Source organism: Bos taurus, chromosome Y, assembly GCF_002263795.3.
Source record: "Bos taurus isolate L1 Dominette 01449 registration number 42190680 breed Hereford chromosome Y, ARS-UCD2.0, whole genome shotgun sequence".
In the NCBI taxonomy this organism is placed as follows: Eukaryota; Metazoa; Chordata; class Mammalia; order Artiodactyla; family Bovidae; genus Bos; species Bos taurus.
The window spans coordinates 706,613-734,158 of record NC_082638.1 but is presented as its reverse complement, the minus strand read 5'-3'; the positions used below and the strand labels follow the sequence as shown (position 1 = coordinate 734,158).

Sequence of the window (27,546 nt, the reverse complement as noted above, 5' to 3'; positions counted from 1 at the left end):
GTGTACCTAGCTCAATTAAGTGATTTAAAGGGCTTAAAAGGGGAAATGAGCGACTAACACACACAAAATGGGAAATGCAACCATTTACAGGCCAGCCAACACAGTGGGCATTTGGGGTGTCCAGGGGGCTGTGCGGCATTGCGGGGTGACCCCCACCTCCAGGGTGCCCGTGGCAGGTCAAAAAGCCCTTTATTTGAGAAATAAGCACGAAGGCAAACCCCCGGTCAGGTGCGCCAGGCCTTCCCATCCTCAAGTGTGCCGCAAACGTCTGCGTCCAACCAGGCCGGCTGTGCGCCCTGCTCCCGGTGGAAAAACGAAGCCCCGGTTGCATGAGATTCACGTTTCCCCCAACACCTGCACGCGGACCACCGGGCACTCCTCCTGGCTCTGCTGCTCGGGGTCCCAGGCCATCTGCAGGGCGCAGGGGTGGGGGTGAGTCGGGGCGCGGGGCGCGGGGCGGCGCCATCTGCAGGGCGCAGGGGTGGGGGTGAGTGGGGGCGCTGGGCGGCACGTTCACCCCGGAAAGCCTCGGGTAGCGCAGGGGCCCCGACAGTGCACCCCCGCCTCGGGAACGGGCTCCCAGGCCCGCGCCTCTGGGGCGAGCTCCCCTGCCCATCACGTTGCTCGGCCACCGCCGCGGCCAGCGGGAAGTGCGCCCCCCTCCGCCCCCGACCCCCCGGCGGGGCGCGCGGCCCAGACCCCCAGCTCCCGCGCAGCGCGTACCATCCTCTCGTTCTGAAAGCTGTCGCCGACGGGGTCTTTCACGTGAGGGACACGCGGGAAGAGCTTCTGCATCAACGGCCACCTCGGAGGAGAAGAGCGACGCGGCGGGTGTGAAACCCGCGCGGCACGGCGGTGCCGCGGCGCCCCCCAGAGGGCCCCAGCGAGGCCTGCAGGCACTCGGACTCCGCCCTCCGTTGGGAGGGGCTCTTCGTTCCCAAGCCCCCGCCCCACACCATCCGGAGACAGAAATCAGAGCCTCAGCAGGGCGGCGGCGGCTCAGTCAGCTCCCTCTCGGCACCTCCCCCGCGATCCTGTAAGGATGGAGGCCGCCCCATCCCACCACCATGGCGGCCGCCCCATCCCATCACCATGGCAACCTCCCCGCGCCCAGTGGCGTCTGCTGGGAGCGGGTGGACCCCCTCCTTTGGGGCTGCGGCCTATCCACTCCCAATCCTAGCCCCTGGCTGGGCGGTGTGTGTGTGTGTGTGTGTGTGTGTGTGTGTGTGTCTGTCTGTCTGTCTGTCTATATATGGGGCCATGTGTGTCTGTGTTTCTGGGTATGTCTGTGTGTGTGTGTGTGCGCCTGTGTGTCTGTCCGGGTGTGTCTCTGTGTGCTTGTGTGTCTATGTGCGTGTCTCTGTGTGTCCGTGTGTGTCTCTGTTTCTGTGTATCTGTGTGTGTCTGTGTCTCTATGTATGGGGTCGTGTGTGTCTCTGTGTGTGTGTGTTTCTGTGTCTGCGTCTCTGTGTATCTGTGTGTGTCCGTCTGTGTCCATGTGTGTGTGTCTATGTGTATATGTATGGGGTCGTGTGTGTGTCTATGTGTGTGTGTCTGTGTGTTTCTGGGTATGTCTGTGTGTGTGTGTCTATGTGTGTTTGTGTATGCCTGTCCGTGTGTGTCTGTGTGTCTATGTGTGTCTGTCCATGTGTGTGTGTGTGCGCGCGTGTGAAACCAGAAGCTTCACGAGGCAGGAGCCGCACCGAGCCCCAGGGGTGGACGGAGGGCGGCGCACGGATGAGGCTGAGGGCGCAGGCGTTTGGAAGGCACCGCGAGGGCACGGTCAGCGGTGAACGGGCAGCACGCCGCCGCGTCCGCCTGCTGCCTGTCTGCTGGGCTCGGGAGGCCTCCCTGAGGCCAGTGCGGAGGTTGCTGGTGGCGGCGGGGTGGGGGCCCAGAGCGTCGCGGCGAGCTGTGAGGAGCACAGTGCAGGGGGCGTGTGGGGACCAGCCGCAGAGCCTGGCCGCAGACAGCGCGCCCCACGCGCACTGGGGGCCCGGGGAGGCAGGACACCCCCGCGCTCCCCGGATGGTGCACTGTGGACTTTGGGCTCCTTGGCTTCTGCAGGAGGGAGAGAACAGCCGGGGGGAACCAGGGTCCGGTTGATAAAAGACCGCTGGGGAGACTGGAAGCGGCGGCCGGAGACCACGGGGGCGCGCGTCCCGCGGCCAAGACGCAGGGCGCACGGGTCCGGGCGGGAGCGCGCGCCGCCGGGCCTACGGGTCGCGCTCCACAAAGTGTCAGCCGCTCAGGGGGGCTCCTCTGTCCGTGGGGATTCTCCAGACAGCGGATACTGGGGTGGGTTGCCCGTGCCCCGCTCCAGAAAAAAACCTCCGGAGCGCAAACCCGGGGGGGCGGGCGCGCGGGGCTCACCTGCGACACAGGAAGACGAGCCCCACCAGGAGCAGCGCCCCGAGCGGGGCCAGCAGGTATACCAGCCAGATCGGGAAGGACGCGTCCTTGCGGCCGCAGTCTACGGAAGAAGGGGCGGGCCGGAAACGTCGGGCGGGGCCGGGCCGCGGCCTCCCTGCGGGGCGGGGGACTCAGGGGCGCGCCCAAGAGCGCGATGCACCCCGTGGACATGAGCCACCTGCGCCCACTGCCCGGGCCACGCGGGAATCCTTCCCGAGTCGCCAGAATACCAGTACCCACCCGCTGCCCCCGCCACTGACCACCAGATGGAGCCTGGCGCACAGAATGTGCCTGCCATGCGGGAGACCCGGGTTGGGTCCCTGGGTCGGGAAGATTCCCCTGGAGAAAGGAATGGCAACCCACTCCAGTGTTCTGGCCTGGAGAATCCCATGGACACAGGAGCCTGCGGGCTACGGCCCATGGGGTCACAGAGAGTCGAATACGACTGAGTGACTATCGCTTTCACAGCACACGCCATGGGATCCCGTGGGCTCGTCTGTTTCCCAGGGGAACCATCACCACCTCCTTCGCTTGCAGCGACCTGGGTGCGCCCCTGCGTCAGCCTTCGAATTTAATATGTGGTCATCACGGATTTTTCACATCCCTTTGGATTTTTTTTTAATGCATTAAAAAGTTTATCTTCTGAGAGTTTTGGCAATGGCCGTCTCCAGTGCACCTTGCGTATCTCCATGGAACAACTTGGGCGCAAAGTCTACCAAGGATGGAAGGGAGGCGGCCACCAGCCCAGGGATGGACGCCAGGAGGCCCCAGAAGCTGGAAGAGGCGGGAAAGAGCCTCCCCTGGAGCCTCTGGACGGAGCTCAGCCCTGGGACCCCCTGACCTCAGACGTCAGGTCTCCAGGGCTCGGGGAGGGTGGGTGTCTGTTGCTTAAGCCCTCATCTGTGGTCATTTGTTACAGCCGCCCCACTCCCCCTCCCGCCAGGACACTCAGGCCACGGCCTCAGCCTGGAGCCCCAGGTTTCCTGCTGGGTCACATCAGGAATGCTGTGTGGCCTGGGGCCAGAGAGGAGGTGGGGTTTTGGAGCAGAGCTCACAGACACCCAGCAGCTCTTACCTGGGGAGGGCCTTCTAACTGGGGAGGAAAACCCGTCCCCAGGGCGACTTTGGGTGGGAGACAAAGACCCCGATACCAGCCCATCCCCAAGGGGATTTTGGGTGGGAGATGACTCTGCGTGGGAGACAAAGGCCCCGATACCAGCCCATCCTCAGGGTGACTTTGGATGGGAGACAAAGACCCCATTACCAGCCCATCCCCAGGGGGACTCTGGGTGGGAGACAAAGGCCCGGATACCAGCCCACACCTCCCGTATGATGGGCTGGGCTGCGGTGCAGGGCTGAGTGGGATTGGGGACAGGGGTGCTTCCCCGGGACCATCTGCTGTCTCCCGCCCTCCACAATTCAGCCTTGGTCCCCGGAGCCCTCTCTGGGGCACCGGGTTGAGGCAGGTGGATGGTCCCCTCTACCTGGAGCAGGTGCATGAAGGGGCAGCGATGGTCAGAGTGTCTGGCAGGCTGCTGCCCACCAGGGATCCATGTCTCCGTGACCCCCGCCCCCAATACACACCCACCCCTGGAGAGTCCCGAGGGGCGTCCCCCTCACCGAGGTGCTGCGGGGCGCTCCACTGGCCTGCCGGTCTGCTCTCGAAGAACAGGGAGTCCATGGCCTTGATCTTCACTGTGTAGGGTCCCGGATTCCTCAGCCCCAAAACCTTGAGCTCTGTCTGCAGTTGAAAATCAAGCAGACGGAAGGGAGAGACCCCTGCAGGTCTGGGGCTGCAGAACGGGGGCTTGGGAAGGGGTGCAGCGGGGCCTCTCCAGATTCACGTGTGGGGGGTCCTAACGCTCAGAGTCTCAGAAGATGCCTTTATTACGCAACAGGCTCTCTGCAGAGGTGATGGGGTGAAGGGTCTGAGATGAGGTCCTCCTGGATGGGGGTGGCCCTAAACTCCACGACAGGGTCCTCACAAGACACACAAGAACGGAGACATGGGCACAGAGAAGAAGCCACGTGGACACGGAGGCAGAGATGGGAGGGAGGCACACAGACAGACAAGGGAGATGGGTTCTGCACCGGCACTCATGACTGCCGGTGGGAACAGCCGCCTCTGCCGGTTAGATTCGGTCAGTTGGGCGTGAGGATGCTGTCACCAAGTCCTGAGGGATGTAGCCGCGAAGGAGGGGTATGTAGGTGATAACGCCCAGTCTGTGCACTGGGGAGCTTCGTCTCAGAGGGTCTGGACACTGATGGAAATAAGGAGCCTGTGCTTGGGACGGCAGATTGCGGGGGCCGCACGGGATGGACACCCACCTCCTCTTTGTAGGCAAGGTCCGTGCCCTGTAAGAGAACAGGAGGGCGTGGGAGTCTGATCCAGACCCAAGAAAGGCTCTCATTGGTCCGAGCGGTTTCACAGTCACAGAAAAGTCGGCACTAATCACTCACTGAACAGAAATCACAGATGTCATACGTATGAGACGCTCCAGGCAACAAGACTGGAGTGCGTTGCCAGGGGATCTTCCCGACCCAGGGATCGAAGCTGGGTCTCCTGTTCTGGCAGGCAGATTCTTTACCATCTGAGCCACCAGGGAAGCCCATGAAAATAATAAATAGAGGTAACTGCATATAACGTGTCAATGGATGAAAAAGTACCTGGGGGAAGGACAAATTAGGAGTTTGGGATTTATATACACACACTATGGCTGTGTGTGTGCATTTGGTCATGTCCAACTCTGTGACCCCATGGACTGTAGCCCACCAGGCTCCTCTGTCTGTGGGATTCTCCAGGCAAGGATACTGGAGTGGGTTGCCATTTCCTCCTCCAGGGGATCTTCCCGACCCAGGGACTGAACCCAGGTCTCCTGCATTGCAGGCTGATTCGGTACCATCTGAGACAAACTCCTCCCCTACACAGGCGTTAATGTACATTTGCTTTTCTCTTTCTGACTTACTTTGCTCTGTATGAGCAGTTCTAGGTTTGCGCGCCTCATTAGACCTGACTCAAATGCATTCCTCTTTGTGACTGAGTAACAGTCCATCGTCTACATGTGGACCACATCTTCTTTATCCATTCCTCTGTCAATGGACATCTAGGTGGCTTCCATGTCCAGGCTATTGTAAAATAGGACCCTCCGGTTCTTGGTGGATAGGATTCCACTCTGTGGCCATATTTCAGTCATCCCGTCCCTCAAGTGGTGTCGAACTTGGGGAACACTTTACACATAGGGTCTATGCACGCCTGGGTACCATCTTTGGTGGGGAGGAGGGATTTCATTTCTCACACGGAAATTGCAAGCTCTGTGACATACGACCAGGTGGTGCTAGTGGTAAAGAAGCTGCTTGCCAGTGCAGGGGATGTAAGACACTCGGGTTCGATCCCGGGTCAGAAAGATCCCCTACAGGAGGACGAGCAAACCCACTCCAGTGTTCTTGCCTGGAGCATCCCATGGACAGAGGAGCCTGGCAGGCTGCAGTCCGTGGGGGCGCAAAGTGTCGGATATGACTGCCGGGAGTTAGCCCAGATGCGTGCACGTGACATGCACTCAGAGGGTTTCTCCAGTGTCTGTTTCAGCCTCGTCTATCACATCATTTGTCTCCTGAACGACAGCTGAGCATGCGTCCTCCGCCCCAAACACGAGAGAAAACTTCCCTGCACGTTCTGACTTCTTTTCCAAGGTCAGCGTTGTCCTTCAAACACCCAAACGCTTTTTTTGTTGTTGCTGTCTCAATTTTTTTTTTTTTTTTTTTGGTGGACCATTCTTAAAGCCTTTATTGAATCTGTTTCAATATTGCTTCTCTCTTACGTTCTGTTTTTTTCTTTTTTTTTTTTTTTTGGCCTCAGGGCACGTGGGATCTTAGGTCCCCAACCAGGCATTGAACTCACACCCCCAGCACTGAAGGGGATGTCTTAACCGACAGACGGCCGGGGGAGTCCCAAACAACCAATCACTTCGGGTTTCACCACAGTCACTTATCTTACGGTTCCTCTTTTCTTCAGACGCTTTGACTACCCCGAAAACTCCAGAGTCCTGGGCATCAGACCACAAGAGATGCTCACCTGGGAGGCGGCATGCTTACCTTCTGTATCTCAAGTTCATACTTGATGTCTTCAGTAAAGAGACTCCTTACTTCCCATTCCATGAATGAGTAGCTTTCGTTACACCACTTTTTTGTGATGTTCGGGGCAGCTAATATTTCTAGGGGAGGGGAAAAAAAACAACAACACTTCAATGAGTAAAGCACAGGAAAAGTAAACAAACAAAAATTGTTTCCCAAAGATACTTTTAAAACAGGCCTCCTAGGACTTCCTTCCCTGTGGACCCATCCAGTGGATACGAATCCATCTGCCAGTGCAGAAGACAGGAGTTCAGTCCCTGGTCCAGGAAGATCCCACATGCCCTGGAGCAGCTACGCCCATGGGCTACAATTGTTGAGACTGTGCTCTGGAGCCAGGGAGCCAGAACCAGCGAGCCCATGAGCGGCAAGGACTGAAATCCGAGCGCTCTACAGCCTGTGGAAATCAACCCTGAATATTCATTGGTAGGACTGATGCTGAAGCTGAAACTCCAATCCTTGGGCCACCTGATGCCAAGAACTGACTCACTTGAAAAGACCCTGATGCTGGGAAAGATTGAGGGCAAGAGGAGAAGGGGACACCAGAGGATGAGATGGTTGGATGGCATCATGGACTCAATGGACATGAGTTTGGGTAAACTTCGAGAGTTGGTGATGGACAGGGAGGGCCGGCGTGCTGCAGCCCATGGGGTCCCAAAGAGCCGGACACGGCTGAGCGAGTAACACACAGCCCCCAGCTTGAGGCATTTGGTTCCAAGGGTGGGGTACCCTGCCCCACTCTCCGCCACAAGATGCCAGGATCGCAAAGCCAAGGAACTTCGCGGGGGGGGGGCACGTGAAGGAGGTTTTCACGTTTTCTCACCAATTTCTTCCAATCTATGGGTCATTTGGCGGCAGGGGATTTTGGAGCCACCGCTGGTACCATTCACCAGGAAACGGAACAGAGTTTGGCGTTCAGGTTGAAGGGAGAGGCTGTCAAAATGGCACTGGACGTTGACGCCCTGCTGGTTCTGCATGTACTTGGGACATGGCCACGTCTTCCTGGCCGGGCAGCAGGCGCGTGGGGCAGGGTCAGGGGGCGAACCTGAAGCCCCGCCCCTAAAGCCCCGTCCCAAAGCCCCGCCCCGAAGGCCCGCCCCCAAAGCCCCATCATGAAGCCCCGCCCCTGAAACCCCGTCCCAAAGCCCCGCCCCGCCCTGAAGCCCCGCCCCCAAGCCCTCGCCCCTGAAGTTTCGCCCCAAAGGCCCGCCCCTGAAGCCCCGCCCCGAAACCCTCGCCCCTGAAGCCCCGCCCCTGAAGGCCCGCCCCCTAAAGCCCCGTCCTGAAGCCCGCCCCTGGGTTTTTGGGGGGGTGGGCTTGGGGTCGGAGCCCGGCGGAGCGCGAGGTCACACCTACAAGGGGTGCTTCAGATAGAAATGGTATTGAACGTTCGCCGGGGCCTCCTCGCCCACCGCCCAGCTGCAGCTGAGCTGATCCACGTCGTGCACCCGGCAGGTCAGGTTGTCCGCGGCCGCCAGGGGGTTGCCTTGGGGTTCGCAAAGAAGAGGGAGGGGTGGGGAAAGTGAGCTCCTCGATACAGGGTCCGGCTCTGTAGACCACCTACCCTCTCTTCCGGGAAAAACCGTCATGCAAAAGGATATGAGAAAGAATACACGTATATACCACGGAGTCACTGAGCTGTCAGCGGACATTAACTTGGACGGCAAGGAGAGAGAACCAGTCAATCCTCAAGGACTCAGTGGACACGAATTTGAACATCAGTTCAGTGCAGTTCAGTCACTCAGTCGCGTCTGACTCTTTGCGACCCCATGGACTGCAGCACGCCAGGCCTCCCTGTCCATCACCAGCTCCCTGTCCATCATAAACTCATGTCCATCGAGTTGGTGATGCCATCCAACCATCTCATCCTCTGTCGTTCCCTACTCCTCCCGCCTTCAGTCGTTCCCAGCATCAGGGTCGTTTCAAATGAGTCAGTTCTTTGCATCAAGTGGTCAAAGTATTGGAGCTTCAGCTTCAACATCAGTCCTTCCAGTGAACACTGGGGACTGATTTCCTTTAGGATGGACTGGTTGGATCTCCTTGCTGTGCAAGGGACTCTCAAGAAATGGCCTTTTTCCCACAAAGCTACATCACTGCAGACCCATCCATCCAAGTTAAAAGTCATTACCTCGGTATTCAGAATGCTAACGGGTGATCAAAAGCAAACGGAACCCCAAGAGAGCATCTACCCCTCACCTTGCTTTGGATACTGAATCCAAGCAGAGAACGGTTGACCTTTTATCACCTTCACAGTATAGTTTTTCACTTCGCACGACAAGTCGCCAAGACTGCAATAGGGCTTCTCTATTGCCTGAGAGAGATGAAGCCACTTATTCACAATAAAATCAAGTCACCTGGACATCCAACCAGTCCATCCTAAAGGAAATCAACCCTGAACTTTCACTGGAAGGACTGAGGCTGAAGCTGAAACTCCAATCCTTTGGCCACCTGATGTGAAGAACTGACTTATTGGCAAAGACCCCGATGCTGGGAAAGGTTGAGGGCAGGAGGAGAAGGGGACGACAGAGGATGAGATGGTTGGATGGCATCACTGCCTCGATGGACATGAGTTTGAGCAAGCCCCAGGGGTTGGTGATGGGCAGGGAAGCCTGGCGTGACGCAGTCCACGGGGCTGCAAAGACTCAGACACGACTGAGCGACTGAACAACAACACCACTTTCAACTGGGCTTGTCTGTCCAGCTGCAATATCTCAGCTCCTTTTCACACCAATCCTGTCCAGTAGGTACCACTGTGGATGTCTTGAGCCGTGGTGCCCATAAATGACCCCTGGGCCCAAGGGTGGAACCCATGTCTCTGTGAGGCTAAGTACAGGGAAGACGGCTTACCTTTTTTAAAATTTTCGAATTGACGTAACACCCAATTTCAGAAACATTTCCGTGCTGGTCCCAGGCCAATCTTTTTCTTTCTGGATCTATCCTTAAGTTCTTAATCGGTGGGTCTGGATCAGAGATGGCTACAGAGTGGGAGAGACACACAAGGCATAAACTGCGTGTGGGGAGTCAGCCTTTGGGAAGCTGAGTTCTAGGCGGAGACGTGATTGCCAGGAGCAACCACGAATTTGTACAAATTCAAAATCAGGAATTTGTAGCATCTTAGTGATCCCAGCTTCTCACCAATGATATGGGGGGAAACATCAGGAAAGCAGGTCACCTCTCCCATCCTTGTGGTTAGGAAATGTACCTTTGTCAGCCACACGTGTTGAAGAAAGCTGTGTTCATATGGCTGATCCACTTTGCTCTACAGCTGAAAGCAACACCGCACGCGTGCATGCTAAGTCGCTTCAGTCGTGTCCGGCTCTTAGCGACCCCGTGGACTGCAGCCTGCCAGGTTCCTCTGTCCATGGGATTCTCCAGGCCAGAGTACTAGAGTGGGCTGCCATACCCTCCTCCAGGGCCCTTCCCCAGGGATGGGACCCACGTCTCTTACATCTCCAGCTTTGACGGGTTTACAGGATGGGTTTACGGGATGGGTTTATGGGATGGGTTTACAGGATGGGTTTACAGGATGGGTTTACGGGAAGGGTTTACAGGATGGGTTTACGGGATGGCACTGGATAAAATGTTCCTAGACACACAAGAGAAGCGGGAATATGTTGTCTCTGAACAGAAGTATCAGGGCTTAGAAACCGTCCCGTTGGGACCTCCCTGGTGGCCCAGTGGTTAAGAATCCACCTTCCAGTACAGCAGACGTGAGTTCTATCCCTGGTCACGGAACTAAGATCTCACATGCTTCGGGGCAACGGAGCCCGCACAGCACAACTAGAGAGAAACCCGAGTGCCACAACCAAGACCCAAATAAATGTTAAAGAAAAAAGTCGCGCCATAAATGGCAGATGATGAAAGTAATAGAGAAGTCTGTTAAAACAGCCGTTCAGGGCAGTCAGTTCGGTTCAGTCACTCAGTCGTGTCCGAATCTTTGTGACCCCATAGACTGTAGCCCGCCAGGCTCCTGTCTCTGTCCATGGGATACTCCAGGCAAGGATACTGGAGCGGGTTGCCGTTCCCTTTTCCAGGAAATCTTACTGACCCAGGGATTGAACCCAGGTCTTCTGTATTGCAGGCAGATTCTTTACTGTCTGAGCCACCAAGGAAGCCCAAAATAAATAATAATAATATAAGTAAACTAGAGACCCTCTAGTCAAAGCTATGGTTTTTCCAGTAGTCATGTATGGATGTGAGAGTTGGGCTATGAAGAAAGCTGAGCGCTGAAGAATTGATGCTTTTGAACTGTGGTGTTGGAGAAGACTCTTGAGAGTCCCTTGGACTGCAAGGAGATCCAACCAGTCCATCCTAAAGGAGATCAGTCCCAAATATTCATTGGAAGGACTGAAGCTGAAGCTCAGGCTCCAATCCTTTGGCCACTTGATGCGAAGAGCTGACTCACTGGAAAAAGACCTTGATTCTGGGAAAGACTGAAGGTGGGAGGAGAAGGGGACGACAGAGGAGGAGATGGTTGGATGGCATCACCAACTTAATGATCATGAGATTGAGCAAGCTCCGGGAGTTGGTGATGGACAGGGAAGCCTGGTGTGCTGCAGTCCATGGGGTTGCAAAGAGTCAGACACCACTGAGCAACTAAACTGAACCTAAACTAGAGACCAATATCACATAGATACAAAATTCCTTTACACAATGTGAGTACATAAAATAGGGCAACATATAAAGCTGGTAATACCTCTTGATCCCAGACACTTACTCTAAGAAGGCAAGGTTATTTTAACCATCACTATGATTCACCCTTTTATTTTTAATTTTTTTTGATTCACCCTTTTTAAACAGAAAACTGATGATCTCCTCAACAGAAGCAGGAAATATTTTGCCCCTTGTTTCATTTACTTTTTTCTCTTCTGGGCATACCACATGGCATGCGGGATGTTCGGACCCAGAGCAGGGATCAAACCCGTGTCTCCTACACTGAAAACACGGAGTCTTAACCAGTGGACCCCCAGGGAAGTCACAGCCTTTGTTTTTCCTTTCTGAATATTTTGACAGCGTTTTAACACCCCTGGAGATTAACAGCTCTCAGCAAACTAGAAATAGAAGAACACGTCCTTCCCCTGATAAAGCTATGAAAAATCCATGCGCTAATTAAGACTCAGTGGTGAAAGACTAACCACTTCTCCATATGCCTTGGTGCTTCCTTCTCTTCCACTGTCTCCTGTACCCACAAGCCCCTCCGATGCAGTTCCACCGAGGTTGTATTTTTAGGAGGGCTTGAAGGGTGGGTCATGTTACAATGTTGCAGCTTGCAGCCCGCTTCCTTCACTGTGTCTCCTAGAGAGGAGGTCACTTCCTGCCTGTGGTCAGTGACCCCTCCTTACAAAGGGCCTGATGTGATCCCAGAGTGGGCAGCAGCCTGGGCCCCAGGACAGTGGGGGCAGACAAGAGGCAGGACGTGGGGGGCGGGGTAGCATCCTGAGATGTGAAGGAAGCCCCCTCCCCTTCTAGAGCTCCCGCATCTCCCAGCCCCTCTGGTCACCAGCTGTGGTCATGGGACTGATACCGACACGGAGAGACAGACGGAAGCAACCTGTGGTCCTTGCAGTTGCGGCCCCTGAAAAACGCCCTGGGAGGCCTCTACACACTGCTCCGAGGAGATGATGGAGCCAGCTGGCGTGGAATGAACGCTGGTCTCTCTCCAGCCTCCCCGACAAACCATCAGAGGACCGGAGAATTGGACCTTCTCTGGAAACAAGGTTCTTTGCAGACGTGATGGAGTGAAGGGTCTGAATTAAGGTCCTCCTGGATGGGGGTGGCCCTAAACCCAAGGACAGGGTCCTTGTAAGAGACAGAAAAGCAGAGACACGGACACAGAGGAGAAGCCACATGGAGGCAGAGACGGGAGGGAGGTGGCCATCAGCCCAGGGATGGACGCCTGGAGCCCCCAGAAGCTGGAAGAGGCGGGAAGGACCCTCCCCTGGAGACTCTGCAGGGAGCTCAGCCCTGGGACACCTTGACCTCAGATGTCTGGTCTCCAGGGCTATGATAAATCAATCTGTCACTTAATCCCCGAGACTATGGTATTTTATTAACTCAATGCAAAGCTGCGTAAGCCAGTAGGCCCCAGGGAGACATATGCCCCCAACACACATATACACATATACACACACACATACACATGTACACACAAAGGCACATGGACACATATGCACATATGCACACACACATACAATACACAGATGCACACGGATACACCTATACACATACATGCATGCAGGCACACACACACACGAACACCTTAACACATGCACACACAGCCATACACACAATACCCATAGAGACACACACACACACAACACACACATGCATGTATGGGGGTGAGTGTATATGTACATACACACATACACACATGCAGATACACACACAGAGACTCACATAAACACATGCACTCATCCATACATACATGCATGCGCACACACACACACGAACACCTTAACACACACACACAGACCCATACATGCATGTACCCATAGAGACACATACACTCAAAACATGCACATACATGTATGGGGGTGAGTGTATAGGTATATACACACACGTGCATGCATGTCCACACATGTATGCACACAATACACACATGCGTGTATGGGGGTAGGTGAACATGCGTATACACGCATATACACACATCCATATACACAGGCATGTACACATACACACATGTATACACATGACATACACATGCACGCGTGGGGTGGGTGTATATGTATACACACACATATACTCAGATACAGACACACGTATACACACATACACACATATATGTGCAAACACACAGAGACACACACACACACATATGCACAGCCACACGCACACCTCCGTTCCACCACCCTTTGCGGAAGGAACAAACCTCTCTCAGTTACGCAACATTGTGGCTGTCACCGCAGGCAGGTCACCCTGTCTGACGCAATCACAGAGCGTCTGTGGTGAGCAGCTGGCCCGGCTCCGCGCCCTTCTGTCGCCCAAAGCCTGGTCCCCATCTGCATGCAGGGGGAGTCGGACAGGAACCCGAGGAGTACATCGCCCCCTTGGCCCCTGTGTGGGGTCCGCTGGTCAGCCAGAGAAGTCCGCATGGGCGGGGCTTCCAGTGCAGACCCTCACCAGGGCACACGCCTGCCTGGTGGGCTCCATGTGTCCTTGAATTCCACCAGCATCCCCGGGTTTGCAGCTGGAGCCGGGTGCGCTTACTGCGGGGTGACGAAGCAACGTACGATTTCTGTACCTGGGGAAGCTGAGGGTGGGGGCATCCCCCAGGGGAACCTCTCCTGCAGCATCTGGCTAGCCCCCCTAATCCCCACTCTGAATGTTCTCTTCAGCCACAACCACCACCCAAAATCAGCCAGACTGTCAGAGATGGGCACGCAGCGTGACAATCTCCGTCACCCATTCTCACGTCTTGATCAGCTGTTACCCCCGAGGAGTCTTACGATGGTTTCGTAAATTGCTCACTATCCACCATCAGTGGATCCTGGGAACTGACCCTGGTCTGCCCCCTACCTCCCTTAAATCTCCAGGAGGAACATCAGAAGAACAGGATGGAGTTACCCCCAAAGCATCATTTTTTTTTTATCATTTTCTTTTTTCATGTGGACCAGTTTTCAAGTCTTTATTGAATTTGTTACAATATTGTGTCCGTTTTACTTTTCGGATTTTTGGCTACAAAGGCCAAAAATCTTACCTCCCCGACCAGGGATGGAACCCGCGTCCTCTGCATCAGAAGGCAAAGCCTTAACCACTGGATGGCCAGGGAAGTCCCAAACTCTGTCCTTTAACCCACGCCCTAGAGCCCGTGATCCACAAGAAGAGAAGCCACGGCAATGAGAAGCCTGCACACGGCAACTACAGAGAAGGCCCCCCGCTCACCGAAATTAGAGAAAAGCCTGCATGCTGAAACAAAGACCCCAAACAGCCAATATGTATACATAATATTATATTTAAAAAAGAGCGCGTGTCAAGACTGTATTTCCAAACAACTCCCATTCTGGGGTTCTGTTGGTTACGACTTGAGCCCATGGACTTGCTGAGGACAGGGTTCAGCCCGTCACCCTCATTTTCCCATGGAGATCTCCCGACCCAGGAAGAGGATGACAGGAAATCAAAGATAAGAGACGGATCCCAGCGCCCCAGCTACACCAGCAGCTCTGGCCGTAGCCTCGTGACCGTATCAGTATGAACATCTTGGCTCTGAGGTCCGAGTCTTGCAAGATGTACCCGCCAAGGCGGCTGAGAAGAGGGCTACAACGGGAAGCGGCTGATTATCTCGTACGGCGGCCCAGTGGCGCGGCCGTGACCCCAGCGACGGCCGTTTAACTGAAAAGCAGCACAGCCGCAGGGACCCCGGCACACCGCACGGGGCCGTTTTCCCTCCGGCTTTTCCTACCGTGGTCCGTGGTCATCGAGCAGCAGATGAGTGTCAGGAGCACGGCCAGCCAGGGGAGGGCCATGGGCCAGGCAGTTCCCACAGGACGGCGGTTGTCAGCTGCAGGAGAAGATACAGTGACCAGTGGGGTGGCTGCGGGGACAGCTGGGGGAGGGGGCAGGAGGGGACTGAACCCCCCGGGGGTGTCCTGGTGGAAGGGCAAGGAGCCGCTTCGGGAGGGGAGCCTCCCATGTGTGTGCATGTGTGCACATGTGTGTGTATGCATGTGCGTGTACGTGTGTACCTGTGTGTATCTGTGTATACCACATGCCTGTGTGTGCATGTGCATCCATGTGTTTATGTGCTCACTGTGCCTATATGTGCGTGTGTATGTCTGTGTACATGTGTGTATATGTCTGTGTGCGCACATGTGTGTATGTGTCTTGTATATGCATCTGTGAAAACTACACGTCTCTTTATATGTATATCCAGACATGTGACCACACATTACCTGTGTCTATGTGTGTGTGTGGCATGGATGGATATCTGTGTATATGTCTGTGCATGTGTATGGATGTGTGTACCCATTACTTGTGTTTATGTGGCTCTGCATGCATATATGTGCATGGGTATATCTCTGTGAATATGTCTGTGTGCACACGTGTATGCATGTATGTGTTTATGTCTGTGCACTGAGTGTGCATATATGTGCACGTGTGTATCTGTGTATATTTCTGTGTGCAAGTGTGTATATGTGTGAGTGCACATGTGTACATGTGTCACATACATGCACCTGTGTGCTCCGCATGTCTGTGTGTGTGCATGTGTTCATGTGTCTGTGCAGAGTGTGTATACATATATGTCACATGTGTGTATCTGTCTATACGCACGTGTGTATGTGCATGCCTGTGTGCATGTGTGCATGCATGCGTTCACGTGTTTGTGCACTGAGCGTGCGTACATGTGCCCGTGTGTGTCTGTGCATATCTGTGTGCATGTGTGCGTCTGCATGAGTGCACGTGTGTGCATGTCTTATACGTGCATCTGTGTGCACTGTACGTGTGTGCCTGTGTACGCATGTGTACACACACTACTTGTGTTTATGTGTCTGGTGCCTGTGTGCATCTGTGTATGTGTCTTGTGTGTGCATCTGTGCAAACTGCATGTCTCTGTATATGCACACATGTGAGCACACATCACCTGTGTTTATGTGCGTGCATGGCGTGTGTGTATCTGTGTGTATCTGTCTGCGTCTGTGTGCACACTGTGTGTGCCTGTGTACATGCAGGTGTGCATGTGTGCATAAACATTCTCTGTGGGCCTTGCATGCACACACATGTATCTGTGTGAGCATCTTATTCATGTGTCGGTGCATCTGTGTGCACACATGTGTCTGCATGTCTGTGTGCATGTCTGCATACATGTCCACATGTGTGCACCTGTATGTCTGCGTGCCTGAGTGTGTATCAGCCTGTCTCTACGGCACTCCCGCCCTGGGTTATCACTCGCCCTTGGCACCACCCCATACAGGAGCCCAGAAAGCACCTTCCAGGCAGCGCCGGGAAATGCTGGACTCACAAACAGTGGAAGGAAGTGCAGTTAAACGCATGAAATCACATTGACTCAGTTTCCTGCTCAGAATGAGTTACGGTAACACAATCCATGCTGTCTCACCACCCCCACCAGAATTCTGCCCCGGAGTCCCCAGGAAGCACCCCCCACTTCAGCAGGCTGGCTCTCCTGAACCTTCCCCGGGGGCTCTGCATTCCGCACCTCCCAGGTCCCAGCCGTGGGGTCTCCTGGTGGAGCCCACCCACCCCTCCCCTCCCCACCTGCTTATGTCATTCACGCAACCGCCATCGGTCCCTGTAGGCCAGTGGGCGGCGGCCACATAGATGGAGCCTCGGATGCTCCCCTGCCTGGGGGCCGCCCCTCCCCAGGGCCTCAGAGCCTCAGACGCTCCCCTGCCTGGGGTCCGCCACTCCCCAGGGCCTCAGGATTGCTCCCCCAATGTGCCCCCCTCCCAGGGCACCTCACCTTGAGAATCTAGCCTGGGAACTGATGAGGAGGGGTGAGGACTCTCCCCCACATCCTTCAGGGCCTTCTCAGCTTCTCCATCACGACACCCAGCCCAGACTCCAGCCATCCAGGACCTTGCCTGCTCCCCCAGCCTGGTCCGAGACTCCCATGAGACTCCCTAGGACTGATCTGTGCCCCCCCCACAAAGTGCCAGCTTTCACACACATTCGATCCCAGAGTCTGACTCTTGTGGTTCTCCCTGAACTCGGGGTGAAGCCGGGAGAGACTCCTTCTCAGGACAGGTCAACAGGGAAGACCCAAGACTCGGTATCACAGGGAGGTATACAGGGACGGACGCTTGGCAATCCAGTTAAAGAACAAGGATCAGGGTGTGGAGAGTGAGGCATGAGGCACCAGGTTTGAGAGGAGGCTGCCTATAAGCCCAGCGTCACAATCCACGCCCTGCCCACGAGAGTTCTGGCTTCCCGGGTGGCTCAGTGACAGAGAGTCCGTCTGCCCGTGTAGGAGAGGCAGGCTCAATCCCTGGGTAGGGAAGAGTCCCCTGGAGGACAAAACGGCAACCCACTCCAGTCTTCTTGCCTGGGAGAATCCCCATGGACAGAGGAGCCTGGGGGGCTACGGTCCATGGGACCGCAAAGAGTGGGACACGACTGAGCGACGAGTGGTTCAGGTAGCAAGCTCACGGGGAGAAAAAAAAATTCCGAACACTGAACAAGTATCAGATGAGGGGGCTTCCCTGGTGGCTCAGCTGGTAAAGAATCCGCCTGCAATGCGGGAGACCTGGGTTTGATCTCTGGGTCGGAAAGATGCCCTGGAGAAGGGAACGGCTATCCACTCCAGTATTCTTGGGCTTGCCTGATGGCTCAGCTGGTAAAGAATCCGCCTGCAATGCGGGAGACCTGGGTTCCATCCCTGGGTCAGGAAGATCTGCTGGAGAAGGGAACGGCAACCCACTCCAGTATTCTGGCCTGGAGAATCCCATGGGCTGTATGGTCCACAAAGAGTCGGACACGACTGGGCAACTCTCACTCATCACGATCCGACGAGGAGGCCGTGGGGCTCGTCTTCATCCATGCAGACAGCCCTCGGGGATGTCCCTGGAAGGACGGCGGTGGGCTCCTGGCTTCTGCTCAGGTAAGCCGAGCTCCCTGCTCCCCCCTCCCCACCCTGCTGCAGCATATACCGGGCTCCAGTCCCGTGACATTCGTATCCACCCACAGGCTTCCACCCTCACTTGGAGGCGCTCACATCTTTAAAGACCCAAACGGCATGAACGTGGTCATCGTATGCTGGTGACCCCAAAGAACGAAGGGACGGGGCCTGTCTGGACAGACCTGGGCCCCCAGAGGCTGGGGGCTGGGGTCCGCAGAATTGGAAGAGGGAGACGGAGGAGCTCTCGACATTAGCAGCCCACCTTGCTTGGGTTGGAGGTGGCAGGAATTTGAGCCAGAAAGCGTTGGTGGGCACTGTGATTACCGGGCACCTCTCGTCCTGGGAAGGCCACTCTGACCAGCTCATTCGTTCAACCGTAAGACCCAGCACGAAACACAGAACCGGTGAAAATACACCACACATCCAGGCTCGTACAAGGCTGAAACCAGCGTCCTGTCCTGCGCTCAGTCATGTCCGACTCTCTGCGACCCCCTGGACTGTAGCCCCACCAGGCTCCTCCGTCCATGGGATTTTCCAGGCCAGGATACTGGAGTGGGTTGCCACTTCCTCCAGCAGGGGATGGTGCCCACATCTCCTGCCTTGGCAGGTGGGTTCTTTCCCACTGAAGCCACTTGTGACTCCGTACATATGAAACGGCTCTCTGAAATGTGTATGTGTCACTCGCTCAGTCGTGTCTGACTCCTTGCGACCCCGTGAACTGTAGCCCACCGGTCTCCTCCGTCCATGGGATTCTCCAGGCAAGGATACTGGAGTGGGTTGCCATGCGCCCCTCCAGGGGATCTTCCCTGACCCAGGGATCGAACCTGCATCACTTGGGTTGGTTAGATAGACCCTCTATCATTGTTTCTCAGGCATAAAGCCTTTGGATCCAGCCTGCCATGGACCTCAGACGACATATCTCAGCGGCCACAAGATGCGTTCCGAATCCCGGTGTCCCCCAGGAGGTGCTGCTCAGGACTGAGTCTCCAGGGGCAGCTGTCTGCCTTCCCCACCTCCTGGGTGAGGAGTGTGTGTGGGGGTCTTACCTGGGATGCAGAGCAGAGTCTGACGTCAGTGGGAGACAGGCAGCAGCTCCTTCGTGCCTGTCCTGCTGGCATGGGGGTGGACCCTGGGCTTGATTTCCCGGCCGTGTGCTGCGGTCTGCTTCCTGAAGGAGAAACAAAACTTCTATGGGTGTGGGTGTGTATTTTCTCCCCCATTCAGTGTTTTTTATAGTCTCCGGGTGGGGCAGGGGGCGGCTCCACCTCATCAGGAAAAAAAAATAAGAATCATCAACCCCATGAGTGACCGAGTCTGGCATCTGGCCCCTCCTCCCCTGCCCTCGAGTCAGAATTAGAATCTGGGGGTCAGGACCCTGGCAACAGCCCTGGGTTTTTCCTGGAAGAAACACTTTCTCTTTCAAAGTATTTCTTTTCCTGTTCTCACTTCTCGTTTGCAGCTTCTGCTTTGTCAGGACCCCAGTGGCTGCCCACCGCTCCACCTCAGTCTTGGGCAATTTCCTGGAGCCGGCCAGAACGAATGTCTGGGGGGCCCTGGTCGCCTGGATGCCACCCCCCTTTGTCAAGGTCCCTGTGGGAGTGACTGCTCGTGCCCGCGGGGACAAGGAGGTGCCCCTGGGTCCCCCCACGCGCTGAATGCCTGAGTCTCTGTCCCCCACGTCTACCTTTCAGCCGAGAACACCCACCAAGATGCTCCCAGGCGCCGTCTCTGACTTCCCCGTGCCCGGGGCCTCCTCCATGGCCCCGCTCAACACGGGTCACTCGCCTGTGTGTCTGTCACAGCTTCTGGGTTCCAGCCCCACTCGCTTGTTCCTCCTCATGATGGACCCCGGACGACACATCTCAGCGGCCAGGAGATGCGTGCCAAATCCCGGAGTCCCCCAGGAGGTGCTGCTCAGGACTGCGTCTCCAGGGGCAGCCGTCTGCCTTCCCCACCTCTTGGGTGGGGCTGTGCGTGGGGGTCTTACCCGGGGTGCAGAGCAGAGTCTGACGGGCCTCCACCCCATCAGACGGGGTCTGGCGTCGTGGGCCGGGTCCTCCCGTCTGCCTCCCTGTCTCCTTTCCTCCCACCTAGGCCTTGCACGTCCACCTGGAATCTCAGAGCCTGACCTCCTGTGGAAGCGGGGCTCTCTCGCAGGGCTAAGGATGAGGGTAACACACAGTCCAGCTCGGACAGGGCAGTCCCCACGTCCCATGGGGCCGCCGTCCTGAGCAGACGGCTGCTCGTACATGGGCCTGTAGATAGGACACGGCCGCTTGTAGATAGAGGCAGAGATGGGAGCGGGGCGGCCCCCCGCCCAGGGACAGATGCTTGGAGCCCCCAGGAGCTGGAAGAGGCAGGGAGGACCCTCCCCAGGAGACTTTTTGGAGGGATCTCAGTCCTGGGACCCCTTGAACCGTCCTGGGACCCGAGGACCTCAGACATGTGATCCCCAGGACTGCGGGAGAGGATGGTTTCCTGTGGATTGCAGCTGTCCAGCGTGGAGTCCTCTGTGACGGCCGCCTGCCTGCCACAGAGCAGGAGTCTTGGTTCCCGAGTATCCAAAAGCCACTGTCCCCCACCCCAAGGGAAAAGGTCAGATCCTTGGTCCCTTCGTCCCCCTCAGGGATGATGACCGTCTTGCTAAGCACAGGGCGATTCCAGAATGCCTGATGGACAATGACCACCTGGGGTGCACGCCTCTTGTCTCAGGTCCCACGTGGTCTAGGATGGAAGTAGGATGAAGGGGAGCTGCGAGGGGGGCTTCCAGGGAGACGGAGGAGGGGGACAGATGACCCAAGTGAGGGGATCGCAGTCAGTCCAGAGCAGACATGGCCCGCACGGCGCTGAGCCCCGAGTGGACCCCTTTCCGGGCAGCGTGTCTGCTCTGCGCCCCGACACAGAGCTGGGGCAGGGGGAGGAACCCGGTGGTTTCTGCAGAAGCAGGGGCAGCAGGGGCCCACGGAGATAAGGAGGCCACGCTGACCTCTGTGCTGGCCCCGCGGTTATGACACACGCCAGCTGGCCCTCCCACTGTCCAGGGCTCTGACAAGGAGGTGCGGCCGCCATGGAGCAGGGGTGAGCGCTGGACGTGCAGATGCGGACGTTCCCGAGTTGCAGCGTCAGCTCCACTGAGGGGGCCAAGGGAAGGGCCTCGCGGGGACTGCCCGGCTTCGACCTTCACCCTCTTTTCCTTCCCCTTTTTTCCTCTTTCCTTTCCTTCTCTTTGCTTTCTTTTTATTTTGCTTTTCTTTCTTGCTTCTTTTCTGTCTTTCCATCTTTTCTTATTTCTCTTTCTTTTTTCCACATTCGTTTCTTTCTTCCTTTCTGGCTTTCCGTTCTTTCTCTTCTGTCTTATCTATCTTTATTTCTTTTTCCCTCTCTTTTTTCTTTCCCCCTTTCTTTTCTTTCTTCCTTTATTTCTGTCTCTCATTTCCTGTCTTTCCAACTTTCTTTTCTGTCTTATTTCTCTTTCTTTTCTGTCTTATTTCTCTTTCTTTTCTGTCTTATTTCTCTTTCTTTTCTGTCTTATTTCTCTTTCTTTTCTGTCTTATTTCTCTTTCTTTTCTGTCTTATTTCTCTTTCTTTTCTGTCTTATTTCTTTTAATCTGTTTTTTCCCCTTTCTTTTTCCCACATTCGTTTCTTTCTTCCTTTCTGGCTTTCCATCTTTCTTTTCTATTTCTCTTTATTTTCCACCCTTTCTTTCTTTTTTCTTTTTCCCCTTTCTTTTTTCTTCCTTTCTGTCCTTCCATCTTTATATTCTGTCTTTTCTTTATTTTTTTCATTTGTTTTCTTTCTTTCCCTTTTTCTTTTCTTCTTCTTTTTTTAAATAAGACATGTTTTATTTGGACAATGTGATGGGGGCACAGTCCCCGTGTTGGCATTCTTGTTCAGTCACTCAGTCGTGTCCGACTCTTTGTTTTCCCGTGGACTGTAGCCCACCAGGCTCCTCTGTCCATGGGGATTCTCCAGGCAAGAACACTGGAGTGGGTTGCCATGCCCGGCTCCAGGGGATCTTCCCCACCCAGGGATCGACCCCGGGTCTCCCGCATGGCAGGCAGATTCTTTACCGTCTGAGCCACCAGCGAAGCCTGGACGTGCTGAGCTGGGAGCTGCCAGTGCCAGGCCTGTTTCAGGAACTGTACACCCAGATCTGCTCACAGCCCCGCCAGGTCCCCACAAAGTGGGGGGTGCTGAGGTTCAGCATCTGGGTCTGCGGCACAGAGGCCTGTGGGCACGTGTGCGCTGAGCCCTGAGCCTCCCCGGCATCGCAGACCTGTTGGTCCCCAACTCCGGGGACCCTGGCTCCATCCTCACCTTCAAAACAGCCGGCACAGAACCAGGAGTGCCAGAGAAGGACGCGCTTGTTCACCGTGCGGCCGGGATCCGGCCCTCGAGGTGGGGCGGGGTCCGCAGGGAACAGAAACGGGGAACCGCGAGTGCGACTGGGCGAGCCCGGGGCTCCAAGCAGCTGGGCCGGGAGGGAGGCCAGAATCGCGGCTTCTCAAGCCCCGGCGCTGGGCAGCTGTGCCCCTGCCTCCCCCTCACCCCCTGCCTCCCGAGGGTGCAGCCAGCACGGCGGAGCAGCCACGGTACAGGAAGCAGGTGTGGGGAGCGGGGGGACGCCTTGCCCGGGGCCGAGAACGGGCTCTCCTCCGACGCTCAGGAACGAACCATCCGAGGAGACACGCGTGCTGAGAAAGCAAGAGGTTTCACTGGTCCAGGGTGGGGGTCCCCCGGGCAGGGAACACGGGGGTAAGGGAACCCAGGACGACTGCTCTGCGCCGTGGCTCACGCTCCCGGCTTTCATGCAGATGAGCTTTGTGGTTCGGCCGCGCGGGCGTGTCCGACTCTCTGCGGCCCGTGGACCGCGCAGCACGCCGGGCCTCCCTGTCCATCACTGACTCCCGGCGCTTTCTCAGACTCGCGTCCGTCGCGTCGGGGAGGGCAGCCACCGAGAGCGCGCGTTTGCAGGTTACCTCCGGCCAATCGCTCTGAATCGGGGTCCTTCCCATTGTGCAGCCCAGAAGGGTGCCCGCGAGATACCGAAAGGCTGAAGGAGACCTTTCTTGAACTCTTCCAGTGGGTGGTGGCCCGTCAGTTCCGTGTCCTTTCTCAGGATCTCTTGTCGTACAAAAATAACGCACGCGCACGGTCACCAGGGTGCCCCGGTCAGGGCCCGAGGTTTCGCTCGAGTGTTTCCTCTAATGGGCGGATCCTGGGAAGCCCGTGACCCCACGGCTGACGGACATCATCCCAAGGCCACATGTCCATCGGGGGCTGGACGACAGCTCGCTGTCTCTCTGGGATCCCAGCCAGACGGGCGGTTCTGAGCGTCCATGCAGATGCTGGACTGGTGGGTCAGTTTCCAAGGCGGGAGGTGGGGAGGGGTCTCCCTCTGTATTCCCAGAAGCACAGCCCCTAAAACCCCCTTCCACTCAGCCTCAGGTGGGGACGACGTGCCCAGAACGCAGACCAGAGGACACTCCCTGGCCTTGCCCTTGGGAGTCAGGCCAGCCTGCTCTCTGTCAACTGAAAAAATAATAATAATAATAATACAGCCGCGACCTGCAAGTAGCCAGTACTTTCTATTTGGGCATGTTTAGGACTCGGAGCTCCGGAAGACAGCATCTTAGTCTTAGCTCTGAGACTTCGCTCTTAGAAAACTTAGCTCTGAGAAAACTGCTCCGAGGAGGCGGGAGGGGAGCCAAGCGATACCCAAGTTTGGGGGGCAGGCAGCATAGACATGCAAGATGAGATGTCTTTGACGAACTGATGGTTCTGCGTTCGGGAAGGTGCGGGCCTCTGGGCTCACGGAGGTCATTCCTTTCACATGCATCTCAGCTCTCTGGGGCCAAGGCTGTTCCCTTGTTCGCCTTCAGGAGTGACAGATGTCTGATTCTTGCATTCCCTGCCCCACAGCCCCCAGGGCCATCACCACTGGGAGCGGCGGACCAAAGTTTCAGGAGCCCGCCTTCACATCTGGAGCCCAGAACTCGCTGCTGGCTGAGACGTTTCTTGTTTACCGAGATGGCAGGAGATACTCTCATTTTGTATCTCCCCAACCGTCGCCCGTGGGGTTCCCCCGAGACAAGGGGCTTCCCTGATTATCCAGCAAATAACACTTCCCGCCACAGTGGCCAAGCCATCTTCCTCATGTGTGTTGGTGGGGGGGTGGCAGGGGGCGCTCCTTGCTCTAAGGTCCCCCAGGTTTGCCCTCTGTGACCTCCGGGAACTTGCATACCTATCCCCCCCATCCCCACCCCCAGAGTGGCTCCAAGCCTGGCTTCTGGGCACGAGGCACTTATGATTCCCCAGCTCCCTGTCTGAGGAGGTAGATTTTTGCTGCATTTTTCCCCCAACCCTACTGTGAAATTATTTTCATTTACAAATAGAAAACATCTTGGAAGACCAAATAAAATAAAATAAAACAAAGACAAACAGAAAACACATCAACCAGTTTTTGCTCCCCGAGCTTCTCAAATCCTCACTTGTTCACCAGTCTGCAAGATCAAAGATACCTCTTCTTTTCTTTTCTTTTTTTTAAGATAACTTTTCTAAAAAGGTACTCGGCCACCAACAATGATGGTATTCATAGGGATATGGATCAGTTTCACAGGAAAAAAAAGCCAAGCCAATGAATCCCATTACAGCAAACCCTATTGCTGCTGCACTGGAGGACTGATGTTGAAGCTGAAGCTCCAATCCTTTGGCCACCTGATGCAAAGAACTGACTCTTTAGAAAAGACCCTGATGCTGGGAAAGATTGAAGGCAGGAGGAGAAGTGGACGACAGAGGATGAGATGGTTGGATGGCATCACTGACAATAAATGTGAGTTTGAGCAAGCTCCAGGAGAGAGTGAGGAACAGGGAAGTCTGGCATGCTGCAGTCCATAGGGTCGCAAAGAATTGGACACAACTGAGAGACTCAACAATAACAATTTTTAAAGCCTGTATTCAGTTTGTTACAATATCGCTCTGTTTTATGTTCTGGTTTATTGGCGTCGAAGCATGCGGGATCTTAGGTTCCCCACCAGAAATCAAACCCACACCCCCCCACACTGGAAGGCGAAGTCTTCACCATCGGACAGCCAAGAAAGTCCCTGGGTTCTGACGTTTAACTTACTCATAAACTCATCCCTGTCAATCAGCGTGTTCCAGGGTGCAAGCCCATCTTCAGCCGGAGCTGAAGCCGGAAGAGAAGCCGGTCTTTCCGAGTCCGGGCCGGAGCTGGGGCACCTCCGGTCACTCCCGCCCGCTGATCACAGGCAGCACCGCACCCCAGAGACGCGCTGGAGTGACCGCACGGCGTATCTCGGGGCCGCAGGCTCTGTGGCCACAGCGATAGCGGGCACCTTCTCTGATTCCACGACCTCATCTTTCTCTATTTTCTCGAAACACCGCAAGCATTTCCCAAGACGCTCTTCCTGCGCACCGCGCCAAACGCGGAAGTTTCGCAATGAAATCTTAGCAGCGGCCGCCGTCTCTTGAGAAACACCTGTTTCTCTGTAGCGTGGACTTGGGACCGGCGCATGGTGTTCCCGGGAAACGGAAGCCAGGAGCTCCCGCCGTCGGAGCTGGGTGTCTCTGCTTCTAGCATCGCTAGCCGGCAGCCCGAGCGTGAGAGAGCTGTGCCCGGGAGACGGGTCCCTCCTGGACGTGGCTGGAACCCAGCGAGATGCTTCACGTGTGGTTGTCCAGAGACGCCGCGGAAGAGACTCGCGCTCCACCGGGCGTCTTCCGTGCTCATTCTGCGTGTGCTCCCTGCGCCCCCAAAACGGACAGAGGCCGGTCATTCACTGGGAGAAACTTGCTCACTTTCTCCTAAAGCCTCCATCCTTTCCGAGGTTATCTGCTTCGCTGGCACCCTTCAGTTCAGTTGGTTCAGTCGCTCAGTCGTGTCTGACTCTTTGTGACCCCATGGAGCGCAGCACACCAGGCTTCCCTGTCCATCCCCAACCCCCGGAATTTACTCAAACTCATGTCCATCGAGTCAGTGATGCCATCCAGCCGTCTCATCCTCTGTCGTCCCCTTTTCCTCCTGCCCTCAATCTTTCCCAGCATCAGGGTCTTTTCCAATGAGTCAACTCTTCACATTAGGTAACCAAAGTATTAGAGTTTCACCTTCAACATCGGTCCTTCCAATGAACACCCGGGACTGATCTTCTTTACGATGGACTGGTTGGATCTCCTTGCAGTCCAAGGGACTCTCAAGAGTCTTCTCCAGCACCATGGTTCAAAAGCATCAATTCTTCGGTGCTCAGCTTTCTTTATAGTCCATCCATCCATGGGATTCTCCAGGCAAGAATCCTGGAGTGGGTTGCCGTGCCCTCCTCCAGGGGATCTTCCTGAACCCATGGAGACCGGACACCCCGTTATTTCTTCGTCTCCAAGTCTGTGCTGTTACGGGCAAGTTTGGTGCCCATCTTCACAGGGACAGCCTGGACCAGAGTGTGAGCCGGACTCTGCCAATATCCTCACCCACCTACAGGGCACATCTGGGCGACAGGCTGGCGGCTGGTCCCTCCTGCAACTGGGAAAGGTGTGTGCAGCGGTGGCCAGTGGGCGGGGAAGCGGGGGACGGTATAGCAGAGGCTGAGGCAGTGGGATCGGGTGGCAGGCGGTGGGCAAGTCGAACCAGAGTCCTCTTAGTGGTTGAGCAGAGGACCCGCAGAAGGGATGTTTTCGTAAGGGTTGGGGGCTGGGGCTGGACCTCCCATCTTTGCTGGTGCACTCGCCAGTGACAGGGTTTCCTCCACGGTGAAGATGTCCTCAGGGTCCTGGGAGGCTGATGGCGGATGGCCTCCACAGGAGGCTGTCTCCTAGAAGAAAGGACACAGCACACAGGTGAGGCCACGCTCTGGAGTCCCTGGTCCTCCCAATCAGTGGTACTCATGACGGCCAGAAGGTGGAAAGGGCTCATGTATCCACGGATGGATGATGGATGGTGGGTGGATGGATGGATGGATAGATGGATGGATGATGGATGGACAGATGATGGATGGATGGATGGATGGATGATGGATGGACGGATGATGGATAGACAGATGATGGATGGATGGACGGATGATGATGGATAATGGATGGATGATGGATGCACGGATGATGATGGATAATGGATGGATGGATAGATCGGTGGATGATGGATGGATGGATGGATGATGGATGGATGGGTGAATGGATGGATGGATGATGGATGGATGGATGATGGATGGATGGATGATGGATGGATGGATGGATGATGGATGGATGATGGATGGATGGATGGATGATGGATGGATGGGTGAATGGATGGATGGATGATGGATGGTGGGTGGATGGATGGATGGATAGATGGATGGATGATGGATGGATGGATGATGGATGGATGGGTGGATGGATGGATGGATAGATGGATGGATGATGGATGGATGGATGATGGATGGATGGGTGAATG

The 27,546-nt window shown here is 55.8% G+C and overlaps 2 protein-coding genes across 12 annotated transcripts in view; both read right to left on the bottom strand.

Annotated features, from left to right (window-relative positions):
- Nucleotides 1–68: 68 nt before the first annotated feature.
- Nucleotides 69–19,315, bottom strand: IL3RA (interleukin 3 receptor subunit alpha). 4 transcript variants are annotated; one of them, XM_024990300.2, is made up of 12 exons: nt 19,156–19,315; nt 14,939–15,037; nt 9,388–9,515; nt 8,737–8,851; nt 7,897–8,026; nt 7,364–7,542; nt 6,505–6,623; nt 4,741–4,767; nt 4,033–4,153; nt 2,374–2,473; nt 724–805; nt 69–411 (listed from the first exon to the last, which is right to left on the bottom strand). In XM_024990300.2, the coding sequence occupies exons 2-12, from the start codon at nt 15,000–15,002 to the stop codon at nt 337–339; spliced, it is 1,140 nt and encodes a 379-aa protein (XP_024846068.1). In that variant the 5' UTR covers nt 15,003–15,037; nt 19,156–19,315; the 3' UTR covers nt 69–336. The 4 variants fall into 4 exon arrangements, with proteins under 4 accessions (XP_024846068.1, XP_059740029.1, XP_059740028.1 ...); XM_059884045.1 differs by lacking the exons at nt 69–411; nt 724–805 and adding an exon at nt 1,263–1,912 and having other exon boundaries at nt 7,364–7,473; XM_059884044.1 differs by lacking the exons at nt 69–411; nt 724–805 and adding an exon at nt 1,272–1,912.
- A 5,730-nt stretch (nt 19,316–25,045) lies between these two features.
- Nucleotides 25,046–27,546, bottom strand: part of CSF2RA (colony stimulating factor 2 receptor subunit alpha) — a 67,131-nt gene continuing 64,630 nt past the window's right edge. For all 8 annotated transcript variants that reach the window (XM_059884030.1, XM_059884028.1, XM_059884029.1 and 5 more), the window contains one exon: nt 25,046–26,932. In XM_059884030.1, the coding sequence (XP_059740013.1) occupies nt 26,759–26,932 (174 nt within the window). In that variant the 3' untranslated portion in view covers nt 25,046–26,758. The remainder of the gene's footprint in view (nt 26,933–27,546) is intronic.

Excerpts from the sequence above, each read along its gene's own strand:
- IL3RA (XM_059884044.1), bottom strand. The coding sequence starts at position 15,002 with ATGGCCCTCCCCTGGCTGGCCGTGCTCCTGACACTCATCTGCTGCTCG. Across the intron at positions 4,768-6,504 it reads ATGAACTTGAGATACAGAAG|GGCACGGACCTTGCCTACAA; the intron begins GTAAGCATGCCG and ends GTTCTCTTACAG. Across the intron at positions 4,154-4,740 it reads ACCTTGCCTACAAAGAGGAG|ACAGAGCTCAAGGTTTTGGG; the intron begins GTGGGTGTCCAT and ends TTTCAACTGCAG.